The 9,128-nt window shown below is 43.0% G+C and overlaps 1 protein-coding gene across 1 annotated transcript in view; it reads left to right on the top strand.

Annotated features, from left to right (window-relative positions):
* The window catches only part of LOC138982800 (integrin alpha-PS1-like), a 53,447-nt gene that overhangs the window by 8,243 nt on the left and 36,076 nt on the right, over positions 1-9,128 (top strand). The window contains exons 2-3 of the mRNA XM_070356150.1: positions 5,493-5,620; positions 7,592-7,677. Coding sequence (XP_070212251.1) covers positions 5,493-5,620; positions 7,592-7,677 — 214 coding nt within the window. The remainder of the gene's footprint in view (positions 1-5,492; positions 5,621-7,591; positions 7,678-9,128) is intronic.

Raw genomic sequence — 9,128 nt, 5'->3', positions numbered from 1 at the left:
TTTTCTGCCGTTACGCTCGAAACTGTTGAATATACATGTACTCTCTCTATATATATCCCCTTGGTCCAACCGACTCTCCTGGAGACTTTCATTCCTAATCCATATTTTCTTCCCTTTCCAGCAAAACATTTTGTTGGGGTGTTTTGTTGTTGCAGTTCGCAGTTGTGAAAAGAGCTTTTTCTGTCGGACAGAGTGTGGATTGATGGTTGGAACGTTCAGGGAATGAAATACAAGACACGGCAGCAGATCTTGGCGATCTCAGCCTTCAGTTTCAGTTTTCTGATACCTTTCAACAGACAGTGAGCTTCAAAACACAGCCGCATCCTCCAGATTCCCTAATGACATGAGAAAGACAGCTGTGCACTTGAAAACGTTGCTGCTTCCTGTCGGATTTTTCTAGTTTCTTTTTGTCTATCGTGTTTTTCTTCTCTTCCTTCTTTTTCTGGCATTTGAAGGACAGCTGTGCACGTGGTACTGGTTGAGAGTGGGCAACAGGGGACGCCATTCCGGGCGTGAAGAAAACAGCTCCCCGAAGTGCAACAGTCAAATGGCAAAGGGCAACAAGATTCGCTACCAGACACCGAACACGTTCCCTGCGTACTCTCACTCCCTTACCTCCTTCGACCCCCCCCCTCCCCCCTCCCCCAACATGATGCACAATGAATTTGTGAATCAAATGTGATGATGTAGGCTACAATGGATTTGTGAATGAAATGTGTGTACTGGGTAACTTGTAATAGGCATACAAACAGTGGCACGATTCATAACCAGCGAGATGTTTACGCTAGTTTGACACATGATGATAAACAGTTTTTTCTCTGACAGTTAATGATTCCCAGCACAGCCTTTTAACGTTATGATCATTTATAACAACCCTCAACACCCCCCCCCCCCCCCCAATGCACGCGCGCACACACACACACACACACACACACACACACACACACACACACCTACCTTTTTCTCGCCATTAATTGTCTCACCCAAGTTGTGAGATGCCAGACCGTGCATGTGGCCTGCTGATAGGAAAACAAACACAGGAGACACCCTTATGGCTTTCTTGTGCCCTTATCTCAAGCCTGTTGTTTTCCTTGGCTCAAACTGCACCCTGGCATGGACGTGGAAACACAAGCCAGTACCGTGCGCCCCTTTTCTACCTGCATTTCAGTCACACTTGACCTTTACATTTTTCGTTTGTAGCAACGGAAATGATCGGCTTTGTTTTTAAAGCCGAGCACCTGCCATTTCCGGGTGTAGAATCATTTACTGTAAACGTGGCGTAAGATATGATATGCTGGTGTCACGTAACGGTCACAGTGAATGGTGTCGTTCTTGTTTTTTTTGTACGGTACAGTGACATCCTGAACTCAGGTCAAAAATGAGTTACTTCCCTTCGGGTCTCATTCTATCCCTGACAGTATGCCTTTGTTTTCCTTCTCTGGAGAGAAAATCGATTTTGTTACATATTTAGATCTTTTCGTAATGTGTTATGGATATAAGCAGATTCGCGATCGTCGATAATTATTTTTCATGGTGTTGTGTAATTTTTAAATTACAAAGGAATTGATATGTAAGACAGTTTCAAGCGAGCTATCTTTCGCGGATGTATTTACTGTGCAAACAACTCTAAAGTGTCACGTGATAATCAACTTTGGCTTCGGCGCGCGCCGGAGCAGACGATTTTTTCTGTAACCAGTTGAGAGTGATGCAACCATATATATCACGGTCTCCTTCCGACAGCAGTCTCAAAATTTCGACTTGTTTTGACCTTAGAACGATGTCTTTATTATAACTGTGAAGAACAGAACGGAGATCACTGTCGAAGTCGGCCAATCTGCAATCATTTTCGTCTCGCGAACACTGATCTCAAATTTAGATCAGTGCTCGCGAAAAACATATGGGAGATAACTCTGTATTCTTGTTTTGATAGATTCGCGCAATAATTCAGCATGCTGTCAGAGAGAAACTGGCGATAGCCGTGGACCGATGATTATCAGAATGGGTAGAGTGACACTTAACAGTTGTGCTTTGGGGAGCCGTTCGACTATGTGTTTGGTACACTGTACCATGTATGTCGGTGTCATTACGGTTCGGCAAATGGAACAGTGTGCGTGTGGTTTACTTTTTGATGCGTTTTAAGTTGTTAAACTGAATGTGTGTGTGTGTGTGTGTGTGTGTGTGTGTGTGTGTGTGTGTGTGTGTGTGTGTGTGTCAATGCGTGCGTTTGTGCGTGCGTGCGTGTGTGTGTGAACTTTAATTTCCATGTCAGCGCATTCCACACAGACACTGGGGGAGTGAGACACACAGTCATGTACACTCGTTATTTACTAGCAGTTCGTTTAAGCCTCAAGAATGCACATGTATTGTAATACCCCGACACTTGGGATGATCTGGGAGCGTCAGTTACTTCAGTAACACTTCTGTCTTTTCTCTGTCGCTGGTAGGAGTTCCCTACTTCTGATTGTTTACCTACAACTGTGCGTGGGCTGTGACAGTGAAGATATGGCTGTAAAAAAAAAGAGTAAGCACTGCTCAGTGGCGAATCCTTTAACTTTCTCGACAAACATTGGTCATTGTGACAGCACTTACAGGAATGTATAATTTATATATTATATGTAGAACTAGAAGTTTTCGTTCTTCAGACAAAATGTTCACTTGACCTCAGCTAATTGAAGGCCGGGGGCTGTGGTGCCCACCGTCGTTACCGTACCCCCCCCCCCCCCCCCCCCCCCATAGTATCCTTCACCTCCTTTGTCCAACTTCTCGCAAAAAAAGTACATTAGCCACGAGGTGATGTGTTGTCCACTTTTTTTTTGCGGCGAACATCTATCTCATCCAATGTTCCCAACCCCGCCCCCATCTCCCCTACCGTCCCAAATTCTTTTTTCTCTGAGGGAACATAACATAATTAACAAAATACTGCGTTGTCTCCTTTTCGTTTTTGAAGGAGCACGAAAATAGTGTTGGGAGGCGTACGCAGTAAATACGGTGCTCCGGCTCTCGTGTGTCCGCCCCCCCCCCCCCCCCCCTTCCTATCTGCCGTCTGTACACGGGAACGTACACTGAAACCTAATCTTCGTACACACACAAAAAAAAACAACCATAAAAAAAGAGTTAAAAAAAAGAGAGAAAGGCAGCCAGACATACACAGACGCGGACGCATGCACACTCACACATACACATACACACACACACACACACACACACACACACACGCACCACACACACACACACACACACACATATACACACACATACACACACACACACACACACCCCTTGCTCCAAATTCCACGAGGTACAAGTTATCACATACAGAGTTGACATTTACTAGATTTAGTCATGTCTACAACGCCTCCACACACTCTACCCCTCCCCCTCCACCTCCCCTCCACCTCCCCCTCCCCCTCCACCCCACCTCACCTCCTTCGCCTTCCACACCTATACTCCCCGTCCACATTCCAAGATTCACGAAAAGTATAGCTTTATATATATAGAAACACAATACCCCCTTTTCCCCGATAAATCACTCACTCCTTCTGCGTCTTCTACACCGTTTCCTTTGCCCAGCCGGGTAGATTTTCACCGGGGAAGTGTAGAACTAGAATGCTGTGGGGAGTGAGGCAGATGTCACAAAACTACTGGTGCAGAAAACAGATTTCTGTCGTCGGACGTTGACATTGAAAGACCCGTTATACCCTGCAACTACATATACATGTATGACAAGCTAAGGGGGCCTCTGCGAGGCAGCACCGTATGGCGGCATACTTGTGACACAAGTGAAATATATACTTTAAACAGAGCTTTATATCCATTGTCACTGTGGTCCTCTGTAAATCTAGTAAACTTGAGTCTTTATAAGGGAGAGGGGAGGGGAGGAGTCTTCATTATCTTTTCATGGGAAATTCGGGTTGCTTCATCCCATTAAAAAGCTAGCAGCAAGAACCAGGGTGTTCGTGTTAAGGTGTAATAAGCCACCTGCAGTCTTAAAATCAGAATACAGTAAAACCTGCATCCAGCGGACCCTTATTTCGGCGGACACCTTAGCATAACGGACAATTCAAGTGAGGACGGATGTATTTTACTCTCAAAAACACCTTAAAAGAGCGAACACCTCAAAGGCGCGGACGCGGACACCCTTTTTTGGTCCCGATTGGGTTCGTAACTTGTCAACAACGGACAAACCCTTGAAGCAGACAGCTTTTAGCAGACGCTGGTCCGCCATCTTGGTTCTGCAAATACAATCTCGCTGGCGATGTGGTCAGACATGAAAATGAATTCGTATTACAAGTTCAGTGATTTTTATTTCAAATCAGCTGAGTATTATTCAGAGATTTGCTAAAACAAATTGGTGCAAATGACTTGTAGTTATCTTGTCTTGTCATGTCTTGTCTTGTCTTGTCTTGTCTTGTCTTGTCTTTGGTGTTATTATTTGTTTGGTTTGACATTGTTACGACAGAATGGCCCATTTTGAAAACATGGGCTTTTCTGGGGGTCTCTCTCTCTCTCACTCTCTTGACCCCAGTTACCTCAGTGTCGATATTTCAACACCTACTTTAATCCTTTTTTGGCATCAGCATGCTTGCTTCTGAGTGAAGAGTATCTATTGTTCAGCGCCTCAGGAAGAGTACTTATTCAACCCCTCCCCCTACCCCCAACCACCCAAAAATGATGAATTCAAAATCTTAACATATTCTTAAAACTGCAGAACTTACTTAGATCACTAATATCTGTGCAGGAAAACATTTACATAGCTGTGAATTTACAGGCCTATGTATAGTGCATGTACAGGCCTGTAGTGCATGTACAGGCCTGTAATGTGCATTTACAGAGCTGTGAATTTACAGGCCTGTGTATAGTGCATTTACAGGCCTATGTATAGTGCATTTACAGGCCTATTTATAGTGCATTTACAGGCCTGTGTATAGTGCATTTACAGACCTGTGTATTGTGCATTTACAGAGCTGTGAATTTACAGGCCTTTGTATAGTGCATGTACAGGCCTGCGTATTGTGCATTAACAGAGGTGTGTACATGTAATTTACAAGCATGTCTATTGTGCATTAACAGAGGTGTGTATTTACAAGCATGTCTATTGTGCATTAACAGGTGTGTATTTACAAGCATGTCTATTGTGCATTTACAGAGCTGTGTATTGTGTGTATTTTCACTTTTCAATTTACAGGCCTGTGTATTGTGTGCATTTACAGAGCTGTGTATTGCGTATTTACAGGTCTTAGTATTGTACTTTTACTGACAGGCCTGAAAGTGGCGAGTATTTTACTCGCCATGGCGAGTAGAAATGTTCATCTACTCACCAAATGCGAGTAAAGTTGCTGAAACAAATTGTTGGTTTGGCTAGTAAAGTTTGCTCTCTGGCTGGTGATTGTTTAGAATCACTAGCCAAAGGCTAGTACACCATTTGTTGGACTTTGAGGGCTGACTGAGCTGTTTATTGTGTATTTACAGGCATGTGTATTGTGTGATTTCAGATTGCTGGTTGGCGCCCCCAGACAAAAGGTGACAGTAAATACCAAAAAGGTGGGAGGAGCCATTTACAAGTGTGATGCAACCTCCACGAGAGAAAATGACTGCGTTCAACTTACCACTGAGCCCTTTAGTGAGTCTTCTTTAATAACTTACTCAGGGATTGCAATAACGGGAAATAAGATGTTTTCCGGAAATAACAATGTCAGAGTTTTGATGTGATGTGGAAGAGTTGTATTCCTCAAGGTGAGGCAAGATGCAAACACATCAAGAGCACAGTGAACAATGACTTTACATTCTCACCTCATCTTCATGTGACAGGGGAGGCTACCGCTCCTTTCACAGCAGACTCTGCACCCGAGTTGTTGGCCTTTAAAAGTCAACACCGGTGTATTGTAGAATTCTGTTTGTGATAGGGTCTGGTGGTTTCCGATTGTCTGTATGTTCATGGAAACCTTCGGGTTTGCATAACAGTTTTTATAGGGCTAAGAAATTAGCCCTAACATTTTCAATCCTGTTTGATTGCACTTCGCTTCCCGAGGTGATCGTAGTGTTTCGGCACTCGGTTACATCTGGCGCTTGCGAGCAGGGATGGGACTCGGCATGATATGTTCAGGTAATGGCATAATATGACCACTGAACATTTGCGTGCTGTTCCCATTCTGCGAACTTGGGATGGACAGTGGTCCCCCGGTTCGGAACTTCGGGACGAAGTTCATTTCAAACGGGGGCGATTGTGACAGGGGAGGCTACCGCTCCTTTCACAGCAGACTCTGCACCCGAGTTGTTGGCCTTTAAAAGTCAACACCGGTGTATTGTAGAATTCTGTTTGTGATAGGGTCTGGTGGTTTCCGATTGTCTGTATGTTCATGGAAACCTTCGGGTTTGCATAACAGTTTTTATAGGGCTAAGAAATTAGCCCTAACATTTTCAATCCTGTTTGATTGCACTTCGCTTCCCGAGGTGATCGTAGTGTTTCGGCACTCGGTTACATTCAGGGAACATAACTCTAGCACAAGCCACTGAAACTGCAACAGAGTTATTTTCCCAACATCGTTTCCACAATTTATTTATTTATTTATTTTATTTATTTATTAAGGAGATTTCTATAGCGCATAACTAACCATACAAACCAATTCTGGGGGTTGATGTTTTGTTAGACGCATTCTTTCCTTGTAAATCGATTGTAACGACCACTGCATGCCACTATGATTGTCAGATTGGGTTCAGATGAAATATCCACCAGTACCATTCTTCAAGTTGACAGTTTTGGTCCGGGCTTCCCACAGACACTCCACCTAGCGGGTCCTGGGACTCCCAACTTCATGGTTCAAGGACCCCTCAGTGGATCTGTAGAGGGTCTCAAGACCAGAGGTTCATATTCAGAAGGCACAATCCTCGCTGACACGGGGGCCCCGGGGTAGCTCAGGTGGTAGAGCACTGGACTTGTGATCGTAAGGTCGCAGGCTCGAATCTGGGCCGGGCCGGACACAGGTCAACTTTATGTGCAGACCCAGAGACGGTATCCATCTCCCACCCCCGTGTCACCACAGTGGCACGTAAAAGACCTCGGTCATTCTGCCATAAGTGCAGATGGCTGATACCACCTAAACACGCATACACTTGGGTATCTCATCTAAAATCGGGTTAAATCCTGGGAACATGCCCCTAATGGCTTTGCCGTGAGGGCATAACACTTGAATTTCTCTCTCTCGCTGACACATGATTTTTAGAATGCTTATGTCGGTGTATTACTGAATTTTTGACGTTCTCTGAGCCCTTCACAGAAACATTGTGGTCAGATGGGTTAGATTAAGTGCGTAGATTTGCCTTGGTACAGATCTGGCAGAACATTTTCTGAAAACAGTACCAACCCGCGGGGTGAGCATGATAATGGATAGGTAGTGTGTCCCTGTTCTCAGATATATTTTTAGAAATCTGATGCTGATGTTTTTTGTAAAGAGAGGGGGAATGTTGGAGTTGAACCATTTTAGAAAATTCAATTGATTTCAAGTACTAAGATTTACAAGATGAATTTATAGATCTTGAAAATGGTGTATCTTAATAGTTACGTCAGGATGACTATCTCTTTTCTATGTTTCAGATAAACCGCCATCCAATTTTGAGGAGATGGAAGATGGCTGGCTGGGGGTAGCGCTACACAGCTATGGCAAGGGTGGGCAAGTTGTGGTAGGTCAATACTGAATTCTTGTTTTATTAACACTTTCTACCCCACCTATGTTGACCATATTTTTTTTAAGTCAAGACCAGCTGTGCTGCGGCAGGTCACTCAGAATTGTAGTAACTGTGTAGTAACTGTGTATCAACACGCTGGAATGCAGGCAATGGATCGACGTTACAGGAAGCGCCTGAAGCTAACAGTTTGAGCGGATATATCCGTACCTGGTCAGATAGAGTCATATGAGTGAGTATGGATATATCCGTACCTGGGAGACAATGAGTTAACCCATTATTGTTAGCCTAAAGCCATGAACATTGTCTGTAAGAACATAATCTTCTCAGCTGACACACCAAGTCCTTGATACAGACTTTCTCTCATTGCGACATCCAAGAAAACGCAGGCCTGTTGTTTTTGGTCTTTCGTCTTGCATCAATGTTCTTCTTGTTTTACGAACCCTTCATTGTTAGCATAAAGCAACGAATATCGACCGTATACATGATCTTTACACCTGAAACACTTTACGCTTACTGAGACACGTGGTCATTGTTTCATCCAGGGCTGGAGATATTTTCTTTCTCTAATATAAATACTTGTTTATTTTTAGCCTTAAAGCCTGGAACTTATTTAAGACTTTTTTCTGTTTTAAGACCTTACTCTTTCAGATTTTCTGTTCATAATCATTGTAAATTTACCTCCATTTTAAGACTCCCTCCTTTTTATAAGACCTGATTTTCTGTTCATAACCATTGTAAATTTACCTCCATTTTAAGACTCCCTTCTTTTATAAGACCTGATTTTCTGTTCATAACCATTGTAAATTTACCTCCATTTTAAGACTCCCTCCTTTTTATAAGACCTGATTTTCTGTTCATAACCATTGTAAATTTACCTCCATTTTAAGACTCCCTCCTTTTATAAGACCTGATTTTCTGTTCATAACCATTGTAAATTTACCTCCATTTTAAGACTCCCTCCTTTTTATAAGATCTAATTTTCTGTTCATAACCATTGTAAATTTACCTCCATTTTAAGACTCCCTCCTTTTTATAAGACCTGATTTTCTGTTCATAACCATTGTAAATTTACCTCCATTTTAAGACTCCCTCCTGTTTATAAGACCTGATTTTCTGTTCATAACCATTGTAAATTTACCTCCATTTTAAGACTCCCTCCTTTTTATAAGACCTGATTTTCTGTTCATAACCATTGTAAATTTACCTCCATTTTAAGACTCCCTCCTTTTTATAAGACCTGATTTTCTGTTCATAACCATTGTAAATTTACCTCCATTTTAAGACTCCCTCCTTTTTATAAGACCTGATTTTCTTGGATTTGTGGAGGTCTTAACAAAGGGAGTTGTACTGTACTTGTTCATTTTTAGCCTTAAAGTGTGGAACTTTACAACCACGCCCACAATCTCTCCCCTTGATGCAGACCAACCTTGCATTGTCCTTGTTGC

This window comes from Littorina saxatilis, linkage group LG12, assembly GCF_037325665.1.
Source record: "Littorina saxatilis isolate snail1 linkage group LG12, US_GU_Lsax_2.0, whole genome shotgun sequence".
In the NCBI taxonomy this organism is placed as follows: Eukaryota; Metazoa; Mollusca; class Gastropoda; order Littorinimorpha; family Littorinidae; genus Littorina; species Littorina saxatilis.
This window is presented reverse-complemented; position numbering and strand designations above follow the sequence as displayed.